Below are 26753 nucleotides of genomic sequence, written 5' to 3'. Positions count from 1 at the left end.
CAAGGTGTAAACGCACACAGCATGCATTGCGATCGGATTGTGATCCGTTCTACCAGCGCATTGCGATCGGATCTCAGCTAGTCGGCCTGGTGTAAATGCAGTCCATACAGTGTGTTTGCATTTTATGAGAAAGTACCACCCATGGGGTAAAGACTGACTCTGAAGTTTATCCAGCAGGATCCGCTCTCACCAGTCATCGCTGCTTTCCTTCATCCATAGTGAAGAGTCACTGTAGCAGCGTTCACAGCAGATGCAAACACTACTACCGCAAAAACGACATGTCATCATTTCTGCTTCTGTCCTACTAAAGAGTTGTAAAAGACGACCTTTCCTCCTCAAATAAAGTAAATACAGGCTGTACAGTATTGCGTCTAATGACCTCACGCTCGCCATGTTTGTTTTTGGTGACAGTGCCACCTCCCCACATCTGACATAATGCAGAAAGTGAGAACGCATATAAATACCTGGTGTAAATAAATGCAAAGGCCGTGATTGGATAGCATATCCAGATACAGATTGCATTTTAATACCAGGTGTAAATGGGGCCTCAGGTGCCATAAAATAGTTCCCTATGTAATATCATTGCAGGTCAGGTTAGTGGGCCCACACACCGATACACTACCCAGTATTTTGAGGCCTTGACCAGATATGATACGACCATGTTAATATTACATCAGCACTCTTGTGTTCTGCAGTGTCACTGTAACTTAGGTCAATAGGCCAAGTGTTGTAGTCTGTCAGCCTTCAGCATATCATTGTTAACAGTTCGCTGTTAATGCTATATAGATACGACCGCCTTTGTTCGGTGTGGGAAACCGACTGTAACCTTGGTATTTAGGATAGTGTGTTTCTTTACTGTAACATACACACACACACACATAGAGACAAAATTCAGCATTGTTGTAGTGTGCCCATATGTTTCCCACCCTCAGCTTTCTCAGCCTGATTGCCAAGGCACATCTGGTACTAATGAGGTGTGTGTGTGTGTCGCTATGCCTTTGCTATTCAGCCTGGCCTTGTGTTGAAGTGGTGTTGAGTCTTTTACTGCCACCCACTGCTTTACAACACAAAGCCTATACTTTTTACTGTTAGATAATGGTATGTGTGTGTGTGTATGTGTGCAGCAGTCATAAAACCGTAGCTTATATTTTGTCTGCAGATGTCTCAAGGCCTGTTAATCTATCTGTTTTTACAGTGCTGATTCTCGAGCTTTGATGGTGATAGTGGTGAAGTTTTGATTTGACTGTGTTCTATGGGAACAGATTTAGCCGTAACGCTCCTCACCAGCTTTTCTCAAGGCGCTAGATCCGCTCCAGTGCCACAGCAGTGAAAAGAAATCTGTTAGTATTTGATCTTGCATGTTGAGGCTTCATCCCACCAGCTCCATGCCTTGTGTCCTCTCATAAATGCTTCACTCCGCTATTCCACTGTTGTTCCTCTTTTTCTCCTGACACACGTTGCCTCATCCTCCTTTACTAATCTCGCTTTCCTCCCTAGAAAAAGTCTGGAACCTGTTCTTCCCCATTTTATTTGCCTTGTGTTCTTTATTTTTTAGACATAAAAATCAAGCATCAAGAACACGAGTCGTAAAAAATGGGCTTTTATTCAGTGATTTGTTGCCAACTTTAACGTGTCTTTGAGTACCATGAAAACATATATTGTGTATTGTCATTTATTAGTTCTAGACACAATTACCGCAGCATCCAAATTGAAACTGCAACTTCCACAATACATACTGACCCAACATGGTACAAGGATAATGGTAAATTAGATACAGTGCAAAAATGATAGACAGTAGACTACACAGGGTTTAGGAGCTGGAGTGAACCCATATCCCTCCTTTGTATAAAATCTGTATATTCATGTATATCCACCTGACCCCCCTCTCTCCTTCTCTGCCACCCCAGGGTTTGCCTTCCCGGAGTGGGCCTACAAGCCCGAGTCGAGCCCCGGCTCCAGACAGATCCAGCTGTGGCACTTCATCCTGGAGCTGCTGAGGAAAGAGGAGTACCACGATGTCATCGCCTGGCAGGGAGACTACGGAGAGTTTGTCATCAAGGACCCGGACGAGGTGGCCCGGCTGTGGGGGGCCAGGAAGTGCAAACCGCAGATGAACTACGACAAGCTCAGCCGAGCGCTAAGGTGAGACAAACCTGGAGAGTGAAGGAAGAGACGGAGGGCGGGTTCACACTAGAGCTGAACGATATTGGCAAAAAATCGAATTGCGATTATTTGACAGAATATTGCAATTGCGATTTAAACTGCGACTCATATCATCACGTTTAATCAAGTTTTTCTTGTCCTAAATTTTTTAGAACTTTAAAATTGTTTAAAGAAAACTAGATGTCAGTGTGCAGGATCTTAGTAAGTATTATGAGAGGTTTTTACCAATATTGTACTTGATTCATGGACCAAAGATTACCTGGAGCTGTAAAACACATTTGTTCAGAAATCCATTTTGGACGGCCCTCTCTCTTAAGCAATAAATTGCAGGGAAATTTGGAAATTGCAGAATTTCATATTGCGATTTACATGTTTTTTTCAATTATTTGTTCAGCTTTTGTTCACATCAAGTGTGTTTTGAAGCGGTTTATTCGAACTCTGGAGCGTTAACTTCTCAAGTTAGGTTCGTTTGGGCAGGTGAGAACAATGCCATTCGAGGCGGATGTTGACATCTGATAGCCAGCAGTTACAACATGCTTGGAAAGCCTAGTCTGGACTGAAGCTCATATTCAGCATTTCTGTAACACCAGAGAAGATAAATTACAGCAGAGAGCACAGACAAGTCCATCATGCTTAGCTAAAGTTACAGGGACTGGAAGCGGATTTATTTTTGATGCTTGTATGGGAATGAAGTAGATGAACTAGGATAAACTCAGTAAAGCGTAGGAGAGCAATTTAAAAAAAAAAAAAAAAAGTGTCAGGGCGGTAAGATAAGCGCAGCAGACCCCTGAGTAAAGGATGGAGTATGATTCAGCCAGGAGTGTGTGCGTGTGTGTGTGCATACATGCATGCACAGCAGACCTAGGTCAAATAGTATTTCCAAATAATTTTTTGTGTTTCTCTCCACTGTACACAATCTAAAAAAAAAAGCTAAACTCCCATTAAAAAAAAAATGGAGGATGGAAGGAGGAGGAGAGGAAAGAAGTGATGAAAGCTCTCATTTTATTTCTTGGCCTTGGCCCTTGCTCTCTGTATTCAGATTCTGCTGAGCTGCACTACTGCCAGACTGTAAACTGGGAAATGACGCTGTAGCTCATATGTACATCATCTCTCACATGATCGCTCTGGGGTCACAGGAATATTGTCAAGGCACTGCGGCAATGTTGTTGATCTAGGAGTTTAAGCTGATTTTTCCGTTCCGTTTATTGTAAGCCTCTCCGGATTAGAGTCTCCGCTACAAGCCTGCAGTGTAAAATGTGATGAAGGAAGGAAATCGTGATTTCTCATGAGCCGCGTGTCTCAGATGCTGGTAGAACTCCAGGGTGACAGCAGATTTAGAAACACACACCTTCACCCTCTGCGGAGCACATGTGGGATGCTGCAAAGTTTTATTTAGCTCCCAGCCTGTTCTCTCATCATCACGCGCACAGAAACACACACACACACACATACAGACACACACAGCGAGTCATCGGTGTCACCACCTGTGTCGTAGGTTGGTGTGGGTTATAGTTTGCCATGGTGATGACTTGTTACACTGCCTAGTCACCACACACACACACACACACACACACACACCACACATACACACACACCACACATATACACACCAACACCTTGTTATGTCAGCCCTCCTCCAGCCCATCTGTGTCTTGTTTGTCACTAGTTAAACCTTTTTTGGGTCTCTTCGACCTGTCCTTATTCATGTTATTTAATTCATGTTTAGACCTGTATCCAAAGCCACCGAACCAGGAATACATTTTAACATAAATAGTGCCATCAGGCTTTGCTCATATCCAAATTTTAATCTTTATGTGTGGTGCTGATGTAACAAAAATGGTTTGTCAGGTTTGAATGTTTATTTTATTTTCTTAAACCTACATTTGACCAAGCAGTGCCATTAGTATAGTATTAAAAATCAAAATTTTTAGAGGGATATGGTCATTAAAGCAGCATTGTGACAAACATAAAAGATACATACATAACATACAACATACTGTTTATATCACTGAATACAGTCAAGTCAAATGAAGTATTAAAATTGGCAGATAAAAAATATGTGCTTAACTTTGGGTTAAGTATAGATTAAATTGCCTTTCTTTGAAGCTAATAAAAGGACAGCACTGGTATAATTTTGCTCTCAACTAATTTAATTACATAATATAAAGGAATGTTTGATTTATATATCCTCTTAATTTTTTTGTTACAATAATTTACGCCTCTCAAGCAAACAATTTCTCTGCAGGTTGTATTTGATGCCGTTAGAAACAGAACTGGTGCCACACATCAGTTTTGTCAAACTTTTCAAGAATACATGTGAATAGACCCGAAATGTATTTGTCAAAAATTAATTGCGGGTTGTATCCTTAAGGAGGAATTGAGTTCAAACGGATTTTAACAGTAAATGAACATTTAACAGTTAATTTCAAACAGGAACAGTTATTTTCCGTAAGGCCACAGTGAGTCTTTTATATCAAGGACGGCCCCAGCTGGAGCTAAACTTAGCTTTAAAAATGCCTTTCTGTGGTTTATAAGCCTCTTATATGAATGAAGCTGTTAATTAATTCTGAAGTCATTGGAAGAAAGCCTTTTCCCTGTTAGATGTGAAGCATTTGATTGATGCTGCTCAGCGTCTTTGAAGTGTGCGTGCATGTGTATGCATACTTGCACGTGTGTGTGTGTCTGTGTTCGTTCATGCATATATATATGTGCATGCGTGTACAGACATGCGTGTCTATGGGCTCGTGTGTTTGTGTACGTGCATGTGTGTGTGTGTGTGTGTGTGTGTGTTCAATACACTGGGGTGTAGCTTATACAGCCAAACTCCTTTCTAGTTTATTTGAAGCAAGTTCAAATGGTCTTCAAAGAGCTGGAGGCCTTGAGCAAGCCTGAGCCCGGTATGCGAGACTGGGTGTCCCATATTGACTCAATACTTAGTGTTTGAGTGTGTGTGTGTGTTCCTTTCACATGTATGTGCCTGGCCTGTTCCCTGACCTGTTCAAAGTACCATCCATCTATCCACGCGTCTGTGAACATTATGTTCCTCCAGGCTTCACTCCACACAGACGCCTGATATCGTAACACCGGCTCACAAGTACTGCCGTTTACTTCCTGGGGGGTGTGAGTGTGTGCATAAGCATGTGTGAGTGTTGTGTGTTTTTTGGGGGGGGTTTTTTGCCTGCAGTGTGTGCTTTTGTCTGCCTGTTTACCATGTGTCTGTACATGTATCTGTGTTATTTGTGTGCTTTTCTGCCTGTGATATACCTGTATTCCTGCTGTGTGTGTGTCTGCCTGCTTGCCATGTGTCTGTGTGTCCAAACGTGTGTGTGTGTGTGTGTGTGTGTGTGTGTGTGTGCCCGCCCGTGTGCGACTGTGTTAAGTGTGATTGTGTGGGTGGGCGTAGCGGCAGGCTCTATCAGGAGAGGCCCTTCACTCATTGAGTCAGAGCGACTGGAACAGCTCCCGGTTCAAACACTCCTACTCTACTTGGGTCTCTATTGTGCCAAACTCCATCTGTTGGCACCAGTGACTAATACACTGCTCACAACCAAGCAGGAGTACAGTCGTGCACGATTATGGCTAATATTATAACCCCAATTATTCTGCTAGGTATTGTGGTTATTAACCGCCGTTATTAGTCTCAATGTGAAACAAATTGTTTGGCTTGTATCTTGATTATTTTCAACCACACCGGATATTTTGTAAATGAAATAAAATGCCTCAGTACTGTGGAAACTAAAATCGCAATGTATGAACATGCACAATTAATTGTGCTGCCCTGTGGCAAGGTACAGGCGCTGCATGTAGGATTTTGGCCAGGCCTGGGTCAAATAGTATTTGCAAGTAATTCCTAAAATTAGTTTTAACCCACTTGGAGCACCAGATGGGTGGAGTTTAACCACATCAGGGATATTCAGATAGTGTCAAATCACAGGAAAGTATCTGTAATTAACTTTAAAATGGTCCAAACTCTCTGGCACAATACAATATGTGACAATGTGTGTTGTTTTTTGGATTGGTTTCTTTCTTTTGATGTGAAAAGCTGTTCTCACCTCACAAATATGTCTTTTTACTCTTTGCACCATTGTGTTATAGTAGTGTATTTTATTACTTCAAAAAAATGATAAACTTTTACTGTTTATATAGCACTTTTTAAACAAATGTTACAAAGTGCTTTACAGCATGAAAAAGGAAAAATCGAAGTGAATACAAGTGAATAAATAAAATCAACGTAGATAACATTTTAAAACAAGGAAATGAAACAGAAAAAATAAACACAGGTGCAAGAAATAAAAACAGAACAAGATAAAACAATAAAAATGAAAGTGGGCAATTTACAAAAAGGCCGCTTTCATGTCTCCGTTTTATCAGTCTGGCAATAAACTTTCTAAACCCCACCCATCTTGTTCTCTATAGAGAGATGGATGGATGTGGAAAGAAGGATAGATAGATATAGATAAATAATGGATAAGTGGACGGACAGAGAGATGGAGGGAAGCTTGGTTAAGACGTTAATGAAAACAAGTCACTGATTTTCTCTGATATTGACAATGATGAATAAGATATAACACTTCCCAGAATGGAGCGGCGAGTCACAGCTGAATGAGAGACATGAGTTTTGAGGCTTCTATGTAGAGAAATATGAATGCGGTTTAGTCCTGAGGCTATTGGTGAGTCAGAGGGAACCATTTTATCATGTTTTAGTGGAGCTGCCAGCGGCCTGCTATTCACTGCTCCGCGCCGCTCTGTGTATTGACGATGACTAATGCACTCTTACTAATGGAGCGGGCTGGACAACACTAAATCAGAATGGCTGTCCTAATGGCTCGCTTTGTTTAGTGGTCACATTGGGAGTTTGAATCTAACCCCGTGTTCACACTGCAAGCGACTTGATTTGCCTTTCAGAACATTACATTGTTGTGACGCACCGACATAAAGCTAGGAAGCGACAATTAGGTAGCATTAATCGACAATTAACAGAAAAAAAACTCACCCCAACAATGGATGCAGCTGCTGTCCGTCGTCTTTGAGATGTTTTTTTTTTTTCCTGTTGTCTTTTTGAAATACGAGTTGTAGAGAACTGAGAAGCTTTGAATGGCTGGAATCAACTTCTCCATTTTGCGCTTGCCAGGTGGAACTGTTGCTCATGAAACAGAATAACGGGTAGGAAAACAAGGAAGCGCAGAAATCTGATTGGATGTTGAGGCCTTTCTGCTTTTCTCTGACAAGCTTGTTGACCGTCCGCACATCGGCCGAGTTTCTCCGGTCGATCAGCTCTAAAGGAAATGAATGGACTTCTAGTGACTTGTTGATTGTGTTGGTCACAGTGTGAACGCACGGTAATGATCTTTGTTGCTGGTCGTTCTCTGTCTTTCTCTTCCTCTACCTCTGTATCTCTCTCTCTGTCTTTTTCTCTGTCTGTGTATTGATCACCAGATTCTCTATATCTTTCTTTATGGGGTCAGAATCATAATATGGGGTCTAATCAGTGCTTCATCCAGGCACACGCCCTCAGCTCCATCTCAGCGTCTCACAACAACCTGCTGTGCTCTTTTCTTTCTCCCTTAGCATGTAACACACTATTTAAAACCCATTGCAAAGGCTTTTGAACCATTTTCATCCCGGTGTTTTGGTGTCTTTTCTCTATTAATCAGACAGAAGCTGTAAAAATGGTTTCTTTTCCATATTCCTTTTGGGTTCAAATAATACATATTCATCATGGGCTGATGAGTGAACATTCCTATTTATGTTTTTCTCTCTATTTTAACATTTAATTACCTACCTGTTACAGTGGTAGCTTTTGCAGTCTCTTATTTCCTTTACAGCGCCAACTATTAAAAAATGACTGAAATAGGTATTTCCTAAGTAAACTTATTAATTACTTTTATGAATGTTAGGCTATCCAACTCTGTGTGAGAGTTGTTTTTGTTGCATGCTGGAGAAAGTTTGTCTTGTTACATGGTTCCAATAGGAAAAATGCACAAACTAAGCATATTTACCCATACCAGTGATGTATTTCACGAGGCTGTGTGCTTGATTGACTCGTTGAACTCGTTGAAAGATAACGCTCTCTGTCCCGCTCTCTCCAGATACTACTATAACAAGAGGATCCTCCACAAGACCAAAGGGAAGAGGTTCACCTACAAGTTCAACTTCAACAAACTAGTGCTGGTCAACTACCCCTTCATCGACATGGGCTCTGGTACGTACACACACACACGCACACACACTCTGACTGACACACATCCATATTCATGCACACACACTCGGGGTTACATATGTACATAAACACCTGGGCGACATCCCAAGTTAACAAACCCTCAGGCGGTCTGTAGCATCAGAGACGGCAGTTTTCTTATGGATGTAATAGACGTCAAGGGGTGGTTCAGGTTTTTTTAACAAGTCTGTCTGTGTAACAAGTCTGTCTGTCTGTGTAATGACGACCAGGGAGTCGTTTCAGGTCACACAAGAAGCACTCGCTCCGGTGTTTTGGTTTTTGAAATTATTGTAAGCCGAAATTAATCGTACCACCTTTCAGACACCTTCACATAGGAAATGGTAACCTTTTGAAAAATCATTTTTGTTGTCCTGATTTACATCCCTGGGTAACAGGAATGGATGGTTACTTTGGATAAAAAGAACGGGTTTGAACTTGACAGCGAGGATGTGTTCAAGCAGTATTTTCTTGGCACTCCGGCCTTCATGTGTCTGTGGATTAGAGGTCCACTTCTGTCCTATGTAGGGTGTTTGTGGGTCACAGCCAGTCTGAAATTAACTTTTTGGCTCGCTTTGTCAAGGTTCTGGAAAACTACAAAAAATGTAACTGCCAAGAATATTTTTTAACGGCCAAAATAATTATACATTTTTCACAGAATGGGTAGGGTGACAACTACATCTAGATGAAGAGATTAAGTTACAAGAGCAGATTTGGTTTTAATTTAAAACTTGTTCATTCACTTATACAGTGGATCAAGTTTGTAAATCATCCTGAAGTGACTCGCCACATGGGAATAAAATTAAGTTTCAACTCACGCTAAGCTCATCAACTATCCAGGCAGCGAAGAAATAGAAGTTTAGACGCTAGCGCTTTGTGTAGAGCAGCGTAACAGGAGCCCGTTTGATACAGAACCATTGTTTTGCTTTGATTTGATTGGCTCACGGTCAGAGAGAGTGTACGGTGGTCAGCAGGGACAAAGTTTGAGAAGAGGCAAAGACTGTGTGTAACTGAGGTGTTCAGATGTCGTCTCAGAAAGTTTCCAGCCAGTGTGGCAGGTTATTGATTCACTCATGTTAACATTTTGGGTACGAGAAATCTTAAAAAGTTACTACAAATCCATATACATATAGAGGAACGGGTGGCGTGTGTGTAGGTCTGCCTGCTTGCTCTGTGTGTGTGTGTGTGTGTGTGTGTGTGTGTGTCCTCCAATCTACCATGGGTAGACACCAGTGTGCCACGTCCCAGTTCACCCCTCCCCTCCCCTCCCCTCCCTCCTCTGAAGTCTCTCGTCTCTCATTCTGGTCCCGGCCACCCAGTGTAAACACAGCCCATATGGAGCGATGGATACTGGGTGACATAAGTGCAGCATGAAGCTTTTATTATCCCGTCCTTGTGATGTGGCCCACACACTGACATGTTGTGATATGATGGTTACACACACACACACACACACACACACAACCCCATGCCAATCTGGACTGATATGCAAGCACACACACTCCTACAGACATATATGCTCACACGCTGTTTTTACTCACACACGCGGCTCTGAGATGTGTACTTGTGTGCACACACAGCCACACACACAGATTTGAGAGAGAGAGAGACACACACACACACACACACACACACACGCTCAGTGGTACTGGAAAAAACAGAGCAACCCAACCCATGTTTGTGATGGCAGTAAGAGCGACTTTTCCAATATTTAATTCTGGCACGTGCTCGGATGCCAAGAATTTATTGCAGTGCCACAGTCTCCCTGGCAGGAAAGAGAGAGAGAGGGTGGGAGAGAGAGAGACAGAGGGAGGGCAAGACAGAAAGAGAGAGAAAGAAGGGAACTTGTGGCTTTGTGTAACCCAGTGTTTTCTTTCTGTCTGCCTGTGACCCTCTGGGTAATATTATTGGGCTATGGGACACACACACACACATACACACACACACTTTCACCTACTCTTCTTACTTTTCCCTTTCTCCTCAGTTTATTCTGAATTTCTTTTTACTTTTCTGTTCCTTTCCACTTTCATCTTCTCTCCATTCCTCTGTTTTAACCATTTCAACTCAATATCTTTGTTTTAACTAACTCATCGCCTCCCTCCCTCTCTCTCTTCCCCCCCTCCCCTCCCTCCCAGGTCGAGGTGTCCCCCAGAGCGCCCCTCCCGTCCCGACCGGAGGCACCCACTTCCGCTTCCCCCCCTCCACGCCGTCAGAGGTCCTCTCCCCCAATGAGGAGCTGCGCAGCCCGGGCATGTTCAGCAGCGTGGCGCGGCGCATGGCCCGCGGCTCCGTCAGCGACTGCAGCGACGGCACCTCCACCAATTCGGAGCTGGAGGAGGCCGTGGGGGCGGAGGAGCGAGGCGTGGGTCCTGAGAGGGCATACAGGAGCCTGCTGCACCCCCGCCTGCCCCACGAGTCTCTCTACAGGATCTACCCGAACCCGGCGGGGCTCCCCAGACCCGCCCCCAGGATCCATCCCGAGCCCCTGTCCCCATTCCCCGTCTCCCCCCTGCCCGGCCCCGGGGGCCTGCTGGCCCCGACTCTCTCCCCAGCTCTGTCCATGACCCCCACCTCCCACCTGCCCTACACCCCCTCCCCCTCCCTGTCCTCCCCCATGCTGGGCTCCCACTTCTCCTTCAACCCGGAGGACATGAAGCGCTACCTGCAGGCCCACACCCAGTCCGTCTACAACTACCACCTCAGCCCCCGAGCCTTCCTTCACTATCCCAACATCGTCATCCCGCAGCCCCACCGCCCCGCCCCGGAGAAGCTGGCTTCTGGCTCCATGACCGGCCCGCCGGCCGCCCATCACCTCCACGGCCCGCCCCTGTCGCTCTCCCATTCGCTGAGCCAGCACCACGGCGGAGGGGAGGACGGGCCGCAGGGTCTGCAGCACCCGTCACCGTTCAAGTTCAAGCTGCAGCCGCCTCCGCTGGGGCGCAAGCAGAGGGACGGAGGGAGCTCATTGGCTGCCTCTGGCGGAGGCTCCTCCTCTTCCTCCTCCAGCCAGTCTTCCTCCTTCCTGGGGTCCGGCCTGATCGCCAACTCTGCCTCTGCTGTGGGACCTCCTAAGATCAAGGTGAGACTATTGGCAGACACTGGGTGTGGTGTTTCCCCGTAGAAATGGTTTTTGGTGGTGTGGAAAGACCTCTCAAACATTTGGATGAGGCATGAAAACTCTCCGTTTAAAGCAATACAAATAAAATTCTTTCAGGTCGGTGGCTCCACAAGGAACAGTAGTACCCTCCACCCCTTCAGTGGAAACACTGATCTAGACCAAGATGGCCCTTTTTCACGCCATTTAATCTGTCCAAACATGTATGATAAAACATTTCTTCAACATGGTATTCAAAATTCCTTAAACCAGGGATCCATAACCTTTTTTCAGCCTGGGTGCTGGGTGCTTCTTTTTTACAAGAAATTCACACTCCTGTAACATGGGAACCCAAAAGAAAGGGGCTTCTGTAGGGTTGTCGCGGTGGGCGGTGTTACCGGTGCCATACGGTCTTGGAGTCCACACCGGTGGCATTAGCCCCACACTGGGAATACCGTTATTTTGTATTTTGTAAAATAAAAGCACATATTCAGAGCTTCCATGTTCAAGTTAGGCTACAAAATGATAAATGATGTACAATCCAATGGTAGCCTAAAGAAGGGCAATATGCCAGAATCTGCACTGCACTCACATTAACTCCCTGAGTGTTGAACAGTGTTATAAATCGCTGATTAAAAAGTGTTACCGTTTACAAATGCCATTAACGTGAGTTTGGAGAGAAATTTTAAGTTTCACTTTCATCGTAGTGACACTGACTTTGATAGCGCTTAGACCCTCTAGTGGCGACAGGCGGTATGGCCGGTGTTGGGGACGGAAACGACACCGGTGTCAAAATGGCACCACCGTGACAACTCTAGGCTTCTGTCCAGGTAGCATCCTGAGTCATAGAGTAATAAATAAAATGGCGTAAGCTTATTTTTCAAAATGTTCTTCCTCCCAGGTGGAGCCGATATCGGACATCGAGTCGGAGGAGGAAGTGGAGGTGACCGACATCAGCGAAGATGAGCTGAATCACCATGATGAGGACGACGAAGGCGACGTCTTCACCCCAACAGCTCATCACCATCATCATCACCATCAGCCCAACAACCACCACCACCAGGCCAACGGAACCGGCGGCGGCCTCTCCGCCCCTCCTCACCCTCCTTCTCATGGTAACCCTGACTACGACCCAGAAGACGACGAGGACGTCTTCAAGACCCCCGCCACGCCTCCTCTGGGCGGCGGCGCCCCGGCCTTCCCTCTGATTAACCTGAAGAGCGAGCCGGGTCAGGGGCAAGGGCCGGCTCCCATCAGCCCCGGAGGCACGCGCTGCATCCCGCTCAAACTGCGCTTCAAGCGCCGCTGGAGCGAAGACCAGAAGATGGAGGCGGACGGAGAGAGGGACGAGGCAGAGGACAAGAAAGTGAGAGCAGAGGAGGTGGAGGGGATGAGAGAGGAGGCAGGCAGGAGAGCGAGGGAGGCGGAGAACGGAGCAGGAGGAGGAGGCGTTAGTCTGGGGGTGGTGCTGCCGCCGGCGCCCACCCAGCGCAGAGCGAGCTCCGAGCTGCAGAGGGCTACGGCACAGCTGTCTCTGGAAAACACAGGCTGCTGAGACGCACACACACCAGGGATCCTACTTAGATCAAAGCACACACCTCTGGGATTCTTACTAACACATACACACACACACACACACACACACACACACACACACACACACACATAGACAGAAGTGCCTGTGTAGCCTCACATGTACTGAGAGACATAATGCCTTTTTTAACCCAGACACCTTATCCAACACGAACACAGCAGACAGTGTTTCTGCTGGGACTTAAAACACTAAGAGATAACCATACTTAGCCTATGAACTGACTTGTATCTTCAGTCCCATCTTTAATATTAGTGTCCCTACAGCTGAGGAGCCTAGACAGGGAGCTTAGTTAGGCCCCTAAGATCCCTCCTTCTCATTGCACACTGCCTTGTCGATGCTTCCTCGCCCTCTTAGCGGCAGTTTTGCCTGTTGAGTCTACTAGTGCTAGTCTGTCAGGGATTGCCGCACATCAGTTACTATTTAAAACTTTCCTACTGAGCCGTCTTTGATGGGATTGGCCCGTAGTTTATTTGTGTTGGATCATCTGGCATAACGGAATCAATCATATCGTCCCCTTAAGAGTACAAAGCCAGCCTGTATTGTACCGCAGCAGATGAACGGGTTTTAATTCATTTCACACCCATGTCTGGCTCACATGGAGTCGCCTCACCCTCCTCCTTACTCTTCTTCTCCTCTCCTTTCCTCTCCTCCACCTCTCCATACCAGCCAGACTGACAGATCCTGATGTTACAAAAAAAAAACACCTTTAACAGCCCTGATAGAGATTACAGAAGTGCCTCTCTATCTGCGCCCCTCACTATACAGTCCTTTACAAGATGGAGGACGGAGAACAAAATCAGGCCTCTTTACCGATGGATCTTATAGACTGAAGAGGGATGTAGCCATTGTTTTTTTTCCTCGAGTTGATTAGAAAGAACTCTCCAATCACGGCCTTTTCTCCAGACAACAACTCAAGACACTTAAGACTGTATCGGGGGCTGAAGTGAGTGGTCTCTTCATCATTAGACACTCTTTGACACTCAGCCCGTTCTCTACAGTGTATAAAGACGTTAAATGAGGGTGGCATTGTACATCATGAGGGAAAGACGGACATGCTAAGCCTATGGAAGGAAGGAAGATTTGTGATGAACTGACTTTCCAGACTTTTCACGACTTTTATTTCTCCCCTTTGAGCTCAACTCGAGATGGTGTCAATTGTTTGACAGCTGCCACGGTCAGCCAGCGAAAGGATGCAGTTCCCCATCGTATAAACAAAACCATCCAGGATCTGCCTCTCTTTTTATTTCCCTCCACTGTGGCACAAAGAGTTCTTGGGGAAATGAGGAGCAAAGACGCTGTCATCGCGGACGCATTTGTCTCCGTTTGTGGACCGAAAGCTGGGGCGAAAAACATCGGGCCTTGAACGAACTGTTGAGAGTTGCCAGTGTCCCTATGTGACTTCGCACAATCCCTGAAGGGTTTGGAGGCTTGAGGGCATTGGTAGTGTTTCTCCCACATAAACAAAAAAAAACCCAGATCCACTGCTCTCTTCTGCGTTCCCCCTGTTTTTAAAGACTGTATTGTTTCTCTCTAAGGACGCTAGTGCCTCTTAAGGACGTGGACAGTATTTTGGACGCTGGTTTAAGGGCATTTTTCAGTGATCTGAGGAGGTTTCCTTTGTTTTTTTTTTGTTTTTTTTCTAAGATAATAGCCTATCTAACTGTTTATATGATATTTTGAGAAGCCGAGACTCAGCGATTTGAAATGAACTGATTTGTCTAGGGAGAACGGGAACCATGTAATGAATGTGGAGGATCAAGGTTAACTCAGGCAAACCTTCACTGAGACGTTTAGCAACAAGTTATTTTTATGACATTTTATTCCTGTAGTTAAAAAAGAACCATTGCGCCCATTTTAATGAACAAAGAAGTCTAAATAAGATTGTGCCTTTTTTAACCAACAGAAGAGTTTTTTTCCAATTACCCCCAGCCAAATAATGTTTTAGCAGCGCACACACACACACACATACACGCACACACACACACACACACACACACACACAGTACCACCTTGCCTTCTGTTTTTGTAAAAGAGAGATACAGAATAAGTAAAACTACACATATATATTTTATTCAAATATATTGAATTCAAATATTATATTTCAATATGGTCATTTGATACGAATCAGGAAAACTATTTTTAATGGTAAAGATATATATATATATTCTAACGGGCATATTATTACCAGTATAATTCAGCCTTTGCCTTCTCACCCTTGCCTTCTCTTGACCGCTGAGCTGCAGAGACAAAGGCCGCCGATATCAGAATTTTCTATTTATATTGTAAAAATAAAAAAACAGGTATTGTGTATTCAGGGGACCGAGGGTGTGATGGGACGAGGATAAATGAGCGATCATAAACATTTAACCAGACCTGGGACAAATGGTATATACCCAATAATTCTGTGCGTTTGTTTTAGTCCCAGGAGCACCAGGTGGGCCGGGTGCGCCGCAGCAGGACAGTCCGGACAGTGTCGGGCAACTCGTGAGTCACAGGAATGTAAATTAAATTGACGTTCCTTTACTTTCAAGTATCTAAACGATTCGGCACTCCTCGCATCGCCCCACCTGGTAAACCCCACCCATGTGGCGCTCACTGCGGATCGAAACAAACGCTAAGAACGATTTGCAGCCGCTGTTTGGCCCAGATCTGCTGAAAACGTGGAGACGGAGGTTGTAACGGGGACTTGGTCACGGACTCGTGTGTTTTTTGGAGCGGACGGATTCTGATTGGACGACACACAGATATCGAGCAGGTTTCCAGCTCAGGACCGCAGCTGCCGATACGAGCGGACTTTGCCTTTAGGCTTGGACTGTGGACTCAAGCAGCTTTGTGAACTTAAGTGTGTATGGGTTGGACTGAACACTACCCATATATATATATACATACACACACACACACATACGCCCTGGTTAGAGTGAGGCTTTGCTGTGGCTAGAATAAAGGAACATGACATCACACGTGACATCAGACGCCCCCGCAGTCTCTCTGGAGTAGACGGCATAACCATAGAAACTACTCACACACACACACACACACGCACAGAGGAAATGGCATCACAAAACCTCAGAGTGGAGTGGAGAGAGGGACTTCCCATAATCTGAGTTGTTGATTCTGCTCGGTGTGTGTGTGTGCGTGTGGTTTCTATGGTTATGCCGTACACACACACACACATACACACACACACACACACACAAAGCTGTGCAGCACAGCCTAGAGAAGGTTGGCCAAATAAAGTCTTGGCCAGAGTTGTTTAGTCCTGGTTTTCTTGTCCAGATTGTCCAACCAGCTCCAGTCTCTTGTCTGTTTCCTAAAGACATCGGCATTTTTTTTCATTTAGTTGGTTGTTTTTCTTCACCGGGCTCAAAAAAAGTTTCTACATCTGTCCTTCCACATCCTTAAATTGGCTTGTTAACATGATTAGCATTCCTCGTTAAAAAAAAAAATAAGGGTCACACCTACTTTCTAGCTGGCTTGCTGTTAGCTTTGTCCCTTAGTTTTAATGGGGAACGCTGACAATGCCAGCAAAGCATTTTAGGGAGACTGAAGGACAAGTGTAGCACGGTTGACAAAGTGTCTGGTAAAGAAAAATCCAAACTAAGAAGAACTGAAGATGTCAAGCTGAACCTCGCCTGTCCCACCTGTGCTGCCTTGCCTGTCGTGGCTTCAAGACAAAAAGACCAGAAAAGAACTTAAGTTTCCCACCGTGTCGATATATATTTTCTCCCCTCGATCTCATCAGTGCTGTTTTTTTTTTATCCTTTTCTTCTATATTTTTCGAGACGTATTACCGTTACTCTTGTAATTATTATAATATTAACATAACTATTTTTGATTATTTTGTACCCTCTTGCCAAGGGCCCGCCTCTTCTCCATGAATTTTCTGGTTTCTGTGAGTTTGTTGTTTTTTTTCCAGTCTGCACCCCCCCCCCCCCCCCAATGTACTTTTACTAGTCGGCTTCAAAAACAGTTTTTTATTTCTTAAACCTGATTGATTTTGTAACCATGTCACCATGGACAAGAGGAGGGTCACGTAATCCCATCGCATTATATTGGAGAAAAAAAACAACTGTTGCTCTCATTTTTTTTGATCTTGTGTATATATATTTTTTTCCATTTTGAGGGGGGGATTCTGTAAGAAAAAAGCATTGTATTGTTTAACCGTTGTATTATTTTGAAATGTGTCCACCTCTCTCTCTCTCTCTCTCTCTCTCTCTCTCTCTCTCTCTCTCTCTCTCCACCTCAGTAGTGAGTTTTCACTGCAGAGGGACAGAGACTCTCGCTTTTATCATGGAGGAACCATCTGTACTTCTGTTTCTCTTCTATCTTTTCATCTTCATTTGTAATTAAACAATAATCAGGGTTCATTAAAAAAAAAAACAGGTAAAAAATGGATGTCAGTTTCCTCTTTTTTTTTTTTCCTTCATTCATGTATTCCTTTTATTAGTGAGTCAGATGAGTCAGCTTCCTTTGAGAGTTACTTCTTATAAGACTGCTTGGCAATGTTTGATGTTATTTTTCCGAGAGCGTTAACGTTCATTTTATAGAAAGAAGAAGAAGAAAAAAAAGCTTGTACTCTGTGAAAGGAGGCAGAATTAAAAGTCAGTCACCCATGGGAGAATTGAGGATTTGTTGTAGATTCATTGGAAGACACACACACACACACACACACCAAAGTATGCTAGAATTGGTCAAAATGTTTCCTGGTGACAGCTTGGACTCTCTCTTCTTTCCCCTCAGGTTCTAGTATTGTATTCCCCCCCCCCAAAAAAAAAACTGGTTTTGCCTGGAAGCTGAAGGCCATGTGTCTGTGTGGCGCTTCAGTTTCAGGACTCGAGTCGTCGTGTCAACAGCTAGTCAAGTGCTGTGCGCTCGACGAAAGAGACTCGGCGCAGGTGTGTGACCGCCACGTTTCATGAAAGAAAAGCTTTCCGGAGAGACGCGTTCTCACTCCGGCGACAATAGCCTTGTTTATACTCTCTGTGAAGGAGAGTTTTTTTTGTTCTCCACCTGGCAAACAGCCACAGCCAGATGTCCTTGACGGGGAAGTATTCGGTTATGAAAATGGAAATAATTCAGTCGTGTGTGTTCCACATTATAGGGGAGTTTATGATCTATTCTGTAGCCAAACCTCAAAGCTTCCTATCCACTTGCACACGTATCATTTCCCTCATTCATATAGAGAGACTGGAGAGAAGTTCAGGTTTTAATGTGATATCGTGCTTTTGTTTCTGTAGGGGAAAACCATGGCACACACACACACACACACACTCCCAGCCCAGGATCAGGGCTTTAATCGCTGCTGGAGGCTAAAATGCTAGAAGTGTTTGTGTTTCATGGTGCTGGAATATATTATCAGGGTTCCCGTGAGCCTTGGAAACCCCTTGAAGGCTTGTGGATGTGAGATAAAAGATAAAATAAGGCCTTAAAAGTTTTGGGAACATTTTTGAGTCACGGCCAAATTCATCGATATGGCTCATCCCTCTCCGTCCGAGGATCAACGCTTCACATCCTGAGGAGAATCCGTAGTTTTAAAATGAAAGATAACACCATGGTTTCTTAACTTGAGTAGAAAATGGGGCCTCTGAGTCGAATTTTTGACCTGTCACGTCTTTCCCCAAAACATGACGATTTCACCAGAAAAGGCCTTGAAAGTCATTGAAAATCCCTGAATTTGACGTGGAAGTGAGTGTCATGTAATATGAAATAACTTATTGTTGATTTTCATTTGTTTTCATTTATAGTTTCTACATAAAATTTGATCCAGAACGACTTCAAATGAGTGCAACAGTAGAATATACTTCTATTCCCACATCAGCAACATTAGTAATGAGCCGTGGTAATATTCCTGTTACCAGACACTGATGGTGTGTGAGAGAGAAGTGAAATTTAGCTATGATGACTAATTGTCATAGATCTACTTCAATAATCCGCCCACCTCCTGTTTTAGTTCCTTCCACAAGACAGTTGTGCATTCTCTAGGGGCTGTCGCAAGGCATCTTGGGAAATGTAGGAACCAGCTAACTGAGGTAGAAGTAGACGAGGCAGGCTGAGGGAAAGCGGGTGCAACACTAAAGGTAAATTACCACAATTCATCACAAAATAACTCCTGGAGGGCATTGAACGCATCACAGATTGAAATTTAACACGAGGAACAACAGAAACAGGCTCAGCAGCCATTTTGTTTTCTGACCTGTACTTTATTCATCACGTCATTCATTCATTCATTCATTCATTCATTCAGTCAAAATAATCAGTTCATACCCAGAAAGCTTCCAGCAGTCAGCAGCCAGTTGAAGTCTCTCCTGGTTTTAAAGTGAGACGCTGACTCCCTCTGCTGTCAGTTTGCAGTACTGCAGCTTCGCCAGACCCATTTTCTTCGTCGGCTCTGCAAAGTCTCGCGAGACTTGTCAGGGCCGCGTGAGATAGCGTGTCAAGCCAATAATGGCCTTATAATTGAACGTTTGCCTGAAGATTGTTTACATACTGATGTAAACACACAATTTTGTCTAGACTGGTCAGCCGCCCGTCTCGGAGCTTGTGCAGTGTAGAAACAGTCACTCATATGGAAAGAATGGGGATGAAAAACAAAACAAAACAGTGTCTTGTCCTATACATTTAAAAAAAGACTAATTTGGGTCTTCATGTGAATGCTCCAGTTCTTGAAGCCAGGCCTGTGTTGTGGAATACAGCGTCAGAACAGGTTAAATCAGGTTATGTGGGTTCAATCTGCTGCGGCCACAAATGAAAGGATAAATTAGCCTAAGGAAAACCCCGGGCTTAGAATATGTTATGGTGTTAACTTGTATGAATGAAAGACACACTGTATATATTGTTGTAACTGCATCAAATAGTAGTTATAAATCATTCTTAACATTAGTTTTAGCATGCAGCAGGCAGGTGGGGTTTTCTGCACCTGCCTGTTGTCTTCAGAGGTGGAAAGTAACTAAGTACATTTACTCAAGTACTGTGCTTAAGTACAGTTTTAAGGTACTGGCACTTTACTTTAGTATTTCCATTTTGTGAGACTTATACTTTTCCTCCACATTTCAGAGGGAAATATTGTACATTTATCTGACGGCTGGAGTTACTAGTTACTTTGCAGAATAAGGTTTTATTTGCAAAACATACGATACGCTCATAAAATATGTTGCATAGTTAGTTTAAACTCCCCAACAGTATGTGGAGCAGTTAGACCGACAACATTAAAATACTTCTTACAGGTTAATGCATCAATAATGTAACACTCTGAAAGAATGAGGACTTTTACTTTTGATACTTCAGTACATTTTACTGCTAATACTTCTTTCACTTAAGTAAATGTTTGAATGCAGGACTTTGACTTTTACTGGAGTATTTTTCCATTATGGTATTGCTGCTTTTACTTAAGTGAAGGATTTGAGGACTTTTTCTACCGCTGGTTGTCTTTTATGGCTTTAGTTAACTGTAACAGCTCATCTTTCTCTGTATTGTCTCTCCTGGTTCCTTCACAGCCCCTTTTCCACATGAACCCAACCTTTGTAGCTCTCTCTCTTTCTCTCTCTTTTTCTATCTGGTAATCATTTCATCCTTTATTTCCCCCAGTCTCACTGCCAGCTGTCACTCTCCCCTCCATCACTCCATCTTGTCCCGCCTCTCTCTCTCTCTCTCTCTCTCTCTCTCTCTCTCTCTCTCTCTCTCCTCCGGTCTGTTTCGAGCCATTCACTGGCTGCCGCTCTCAACAGGGGGGCGGGCCGTATCAAAAAGAGGCTGATTGACAGGCCGCTCGGCCTCCCGCGGGGCAGGATTGTTGTCCGGCTGAGGGACGAGGTCAGAGGTCACGGTCCGGAGAGGCAGAGACAGAAAGCAGATAACAACAGAAGGCTAATTATCATGCGATGTTGCTCCTGCTGGGACTCGGCCTTTACTTTACTTTACTTTCACCGGAGAGTCACACCCAACATTCAGACCCTCACTTCTACAGCTTTATGATTTACCTCACATTTACTAAGTGACTGAATACTGTGTGTGTGTGTGTGTGTGTGTGTGTGTGTGAGAGAGAGAGTAATAGATTAGTCTACAGGTAATCTGATTAAAAACTCTAATCGTTACAGTTACTGTAAAATAAAAACCATTGTAATCGGATTAGTAATAGTTAAAACATTTGAAATTAACTTAAAAACTACTTGCAATACCTCAATAATAAATTTGATTTAAATCGACAGAATAAATGATTTATTTGTTATTTATAGAAATGATTACAATAGATTATTTTGAAAAAGACACTAAAATTGACACTAAAATACTCATTAAGTATAATTATTTATATAAAAAAATAGATTCCAAAATATTAGTTTGACAAAAAAAAAACAAAATCAATTCCAGTTACTTTTGAAAAAATGATTACTTGTTGGATTACTTAAACATGTTTGCATGGACGGATCTAAGATTATGAGATTACAGACGATACACAGTCTTTCCTCATAACTTTCCGCTGGTTGCAGATGAAGATGATAACTATAATATTTAAAATTACAGCCTGGGAAAACTGGAATAACCGGTTCATTAAACAACCTGCTGTACTCTGCAGGTTTTGTCAGCAAAGTAATCCAGAAGTCAGTGAAACTAATCAGATTACTCCGCTGAGCGCTGCAGCACTGAGGCTGTAATCAGTAATCAGTAATCAATAATCTGTTGAGGATTACATGCTGGAAGTCAACTGAGTGTATTTCTGGAGGCAGATTGGCCCGGAGGCTCAGTCAGTGTCGTCAGTAAGAGGGATGCATTATGTGTGTGTGTGTGTGTGTGTGTGTGTGTGTGTGTGTGTGTGTGTGTGTGTGTGTGTGTGTGTCACGTGAAGAGACAGATCTGCTGCCTGGTCATCAGGTACGAGTCCACTGCTTCCCAACCTGAGGGTCTGAACCCCCTGAGCGGTCACCAGATGATCTGGAGGGGTCACAGTATGGTTTAAGGAATCTTAAAGATGCTGTGCTCCTAATATATACATATATTATCATGTTTGTGCTCCTTATCAGGAAGGTTTTTTTGTGAATTCATCAATATTTGCAACCTCTGCCCTTCCGCCAATGATTATTAAGCGTAAACTGCCTGAAAAGTGTAAAATAACAAGTTAATAACAATATTCAAGCTGACTAATATAACAGCTTAAAGTATTAACCCAAGTATATTAATTGTACATTCACAATTCCCAGTAATTCCCAGCATAATGACGACAACACAAAAAAAAAGATTAAAAAAATCAAAAAGACACAAGGAAAGCTGCTGAGGCCGATCCGTGATTTTGGCCACAGAAGAGACGGCGCCATCTACTGACCAGCAGAGGGAGCTGACACAGATATCAGTGAATGAAACTGAATAAGCATCCAAAATGAATGGAGGTCTGTGAGCATTGTCCCCAAAATAGGTCATCCTTACAGACAAACCCACATATACAGGCTCTCCACCTAGTGGCGAGCTGAAAAATCATTGTCTGACATCAGCGGTCTGTGTGTGGCTGTTGCCTTTAGAGTCATTCTGTTCACTTCTAATGAGAAAAAACTAGGGACAATGGTGCTGATGACAGTGGATAAAATAGAATAGAATATTGTGATTGTGGGGAATTCTCTTTTCGGTCAGAGGTCAGAGGTCAGGCTCAGCTACAGAGCAGCCCCCCCCCCCCGCCCCCTGCAGCCGGTAGGGATTCAGTGCCTTGCTCAAGGACGCCTCGGCAGGGCGGATGCTTGCTGACACGAGGGTTTGAACCCGGGTTCTCGGGTTGAAGGTCGGCTTCCCCACTCACTGCACCTCCCTACCATGAGGAACAGAACAGAACATGGTCGGGTCAATGTAGGGCAGGGTAGGATGGGATAGGGCAGGGTAGGGTAGGATAGGTCAGTGATTCTCAACCTTTTTCATATCAAGGACCCCTAATTGAGTCCACATTAGGGCCATGGACCTCCATTTGATGAGATTTTGTCTGTCGGACCCAAATATTTTTATTGTCGGATCTGATTTTGTCCAGAATTCCCTGACTATCTGTGTTGCAGGTAGAGAGATAACAGTGAAACTATGATCAAAACAGTCATTTTTCTACATTCCCTAATTGTGTTAACTTCTTGTAAATGAAGTAATGGTGAAGTTTAACAATTGATCAATTTGCTGGGGACCCCCTGGAACCCCCTCATCTATATATAGAGTTAATTGAACAGGAAAACAAACAAAACACACACACACACACAAAAAAAGAAGTTACGAAAAAAATGAAAACATACCTTGATGCTGTTGTGTCCGCCAAGCAGAACTATAAGCAGGACTTCAGACTTAAGGACCCCTGGCGGCCCCCGGACCCCACGTTGAGAACCACTGGGATAGGACATCGCAGGTTTGGGTAGGGTAGGACAGGCTAAGTTAGGGCCCCAGGATGCATTTGATGGACGCCGGTGTGCAGCAGGTGGCCAAGTTCGACTTCAACAAATTTTCACAATATAACACTATGCCATGATTAAAAAACTCATATTAAAACAACTTTGTTTAACTCATATCAGAAAGATATTTAGGTCCCGATGTCACAGGACGACGCAGGCGGCAGCGATCGTCTCAACTATCAACACCTGTCCTCACATCTGGTCCGTTTCTCGCTCTTGAAACGTTTAAGCTCTGTTAAACACACACACACACACACACACACACACAGAGTGGTGGGTCAGGCACAGTGCAGGGTCCCCGGAGCTGCCGAGTGGTTAAGTGGCCGTAATGCATTTAGTGTAAAGTGAGTGGGATTTGGGCTTAGCCGCAGCCCTCCGCCTCGTTCTTAGAAAGTGCTCAGAGGTGCTAAGACCAGCAGGATTTATGTCGCTCATTCACAAACAGCTCGGCGTCTGCGGCAGAGAGAGAGAGAGAGAGAGAGAGAGAGAGAGAGAGAGAGAGAGTCGCCCTCCGTCTCTCTGTCAAACTTGAATGTTGAGTCTACATCCTTCCCTCTCTCTCTGTCTCACTGTCTGTCTTTCTCTCTCTGTCTCCCTAGCTGCTTCTCTCTCTTTTCTTTTCAGTGTCTCTTTCCCTCTAAATCTCTCTATCTGTCTCCTCTCCGCTCTCTCTGCCTCTGTCTCTTTGTCTCTCTCTCTCTCTTTCTCTGTTTCTATATCTCTCTCTCTCTCTCTCTCTCTCACTCTGCCAAGCTGTCTCTCATTCTAGCTCCTTCTTTCCCTCTTTCTCATATTTATCTCTGCACCCCACTTTGAAATTCTCTTTATTTCTCCTCACGCTTTCACTACAGGCCTCTGCTGTCACTAACAACTGCTCTCTCTCTCTCTCTCTCTCTCTCTCTCTCTCTCCCCCCCCCCCTCTCTCTCTCTGTCTATGTCTCTCGACGGGACCTTACGAAACCAGCCGCCCCTCAAAGTTGCGCGCTCTCTGTGCTCGCCCTACATTTCTGAAAAGACGCTCTATGGTGAATGAACAGGCAGTTATAGAGAGACTGCAGTGCTCCACTATCAGGGGCGTGGAACACGAGTGTGTGTGAGTGTGTGTGTGTGTGTGTGTGTGTGTGTGTGTGTGTGTGTGAGTGTGTGTGTGGTGCATTTATACAGATTTATGAGTCACAAATGGTACATGTTAGGGGCGTAAAATGTCTACAGTAAATATATGAATGCTGGGCTTATGTGCTATAATCTTATGGTGGTGTGTGCGTGTGTGTGTGTGTGTGTGTCTGTGTGTGTATGAGTGTGTGTGGAGTCGCCTGTGAATGAATGTGCAAACAAAAGCTATTTGTGTGTGTGCATTGTATAGTGTACTGTATATACAACAGTGCGTGTGTGTGTGTTTGCACATTAGCCTGAGAGTATGCATGTTCACAGAGGCTACGGTCTGTACTATATACACAACAATGTGTGTGTGAGTGTGTGTGTGAGTGCTTGCACAGGGCTGGGCGCAGTGTGTGTGTGTGTGTGTGTGTGTGTGTGTGTTACAGTACACGTAAAGCTTATGTAACGCTCAGGCATGTAAAAACTCCACAGCGCCTGCTATGTGTGTGTAGCTGCACGCTCATACACACGCACCCGGGTGTGTGTATTTATGGTAAGCGTACCCGCTCGCCTGTGTGTGTGTGTGTGTGTGTGTGTGTGTGTGAGCCAGGCAGACTGCAATGCCGCAACCAGCTAGCTCTGTATCATCATTGACCAAACTCGCCATCTGTGCCTGTAAGCTATAGAAGCGTCGCGTCGCACTGCTACACAGCAATCCACACACCATTAGCATGTTATGAAATCTCTTAACAGCGGGTTGCCACTGTGTGTGTGTGTGTGTGTGTTTGCATGTGCACGTGTCTGTGTGCCGCCCTGAGCGTATGTGACTGTGTGTGTGAGTGTGTGCGTGTGTGTGCACTCATTCATGTTCATCTTTTTGCTTGCCTGTGTGCGCGTAAGTGTGTATCCCTGCTGTCTGTGTGTCTGTTTGTATCACTGCCTGTGTGTATGCATGTGTGTGTGTGTGTGTGCGCGTGTGTGTGTGTGTGTGTGTGTGTGGAGGACCAGAATGTATATGGGTCACTCTTAGGAACCATAATGCCATGTTTAGACCAATTTACTCTGGGCTTTCACTCTTCCTGTTTGGCCAAGCTGATGGCAACAAGCATAATGACCTCACCACAGCACTCGGTCATTGGCCTACAGACCCCCTGTCTCTCGGCCAATCACGCGCCGCTCTGGTGACGTATCCCTCCAATGCCTGCCCTGATTGGCCAGGGAGGCGGGACTAAGGGATCCTATGCTGTTAGGAGGACATCTGATTAGCCGGGCGAGGGAGAGTGGGTTTGTGTGTGTGTGTGTGTGTGTGTGTGAGAGAGAGAGAGCATGAGAATTTGGGAGTTGGTGTTCTTTGTAGTCCCAATGTTAAAAACTACACTTAACCTGTAGCTTGCACAGATTATAATGTAGAAGCCTGCACAGCACAGGAAATAAATAGATGGTCAGAAATATATAGAAATAGATGTAGAAACAGTGTTGTCATCTCGTTATAGCTGTTTTATAACAAGTGAGCTGAAGTTGCAGTGTCTGGGACATGGGACAAGACATTCTGATCTCTATTAACTATGCTAATGTCATGTCAGACGTTTATTGTTTTCTCCAAATTTAGTCGACCCCCCCTCGAGAGGACAGTCTGCCTGTGTCTGCGTGCCTGTTTACATGTCTGTAGACAAGTGAAGGAGGGGTGGAGAGAGAGAGAGAGAGAAGGAGAGACAGACAGACAGAGAAAGAGAGAGAGGGAGAGAGAGAGATTTCATTCCTGTCTGTGTGCCTGTAGTTACAGACAAACCCACACAGAAACCCTATTGGCCGCCGCAGCCTCGCTCTGCTAACAGCTGTTCTGTGTTTTCCCACACCGCGATTGGCCTGAACGCCCCGTCCATCGAATTTACTTTGACACGTAGCTCCGCCCTTTACGCTGCTCCGTTGGATTCCATTGGCTACTGTACCCGTTCGTGCTCCGCGATTGGCCGGACGGGCTGGTTGTCAAGGCTTTGGGGCTTCATTCACCATTTTGCGACTGTAGTGTAGAATGTACAGGGCAGTAGTTTTTCCTCCTTTTAAGTTGCTTTGCCGGAGAAACATGAACGACCGTTAATTGGCAACTGTGGACGACTAACCTTTCTGCCCTGTTTTCCCAGCAGACTCCATAGAGATTTACACTGGGGGACTGTTTGCTCTGGTGAG

At 44.6% G+C, this 26753-nt stretch overlaps 2 protein-coding genes across 2 annotated transcripts in view; both read left to right on the top strand.

Annotated features, from left to right (window-relative positions):
• erf (Ets2 repressor factor) overlaps positions 1–17443 on the top strand; it is a 40671-nt gene extending 23228 nt beyond the window's left edge. Inside the window, exons 2-5 of the mRNA XM_071916359.2 lie at positions 1908–2142; positions 8253–8365; positions 10513–11456; positions 12373–17443. Of these exons, the coding sequence (XP_071772460.1) occupies positions 1908–2142; positions 8253–8365; positions 10513–11456; positions 12373–13026 (1946 nt within the window). The 3' untranslated portion in view covers positions 13027–17443. The remainder of the gene's footprint in view (positions 1–1907; positions 2143–8252; positions 8366–10512; positions 11457–12372) is intronic.
• Positions 17444–26601: 9158 nt separating this feature from the next.
• The window catches only part of cica (capicua transcriptional repressor a), a 49172-nt gene continuing 49020 nt past the window's right edge, over positions 26602–26753 (top strand). The window contains exon 1 of the mRNA XM_078290236.1: positions 26602–26748. The gene's annotated coding sequence lies outside the window, so the exon portion shown is untranslated. The remainder of the gene's footprint in view (positions 26749–26753) is intronic.

The sequence above is a fragment of the Centroberyx gerrardi genome, chromosome 19 (genome assembly GCF_048128805.1).
Source record: "Centroberyx gerrardi isolate f3 chromosome 19, fCenGer3.hap1.cur.20231027, whole genome shotgun sequence".
Lineage (NCBI taxonomy): Eukaryota > Metazoa > Chordata > Actinopteri > Beryciformes > Berycidae > Centroberyx > Centroberyx gerrardi.
The sequence above is the reverse complement of the archived record's forward strand: the minus strand, read 5'-3'. Positions and strand labels throughout refer to the sequence as shown.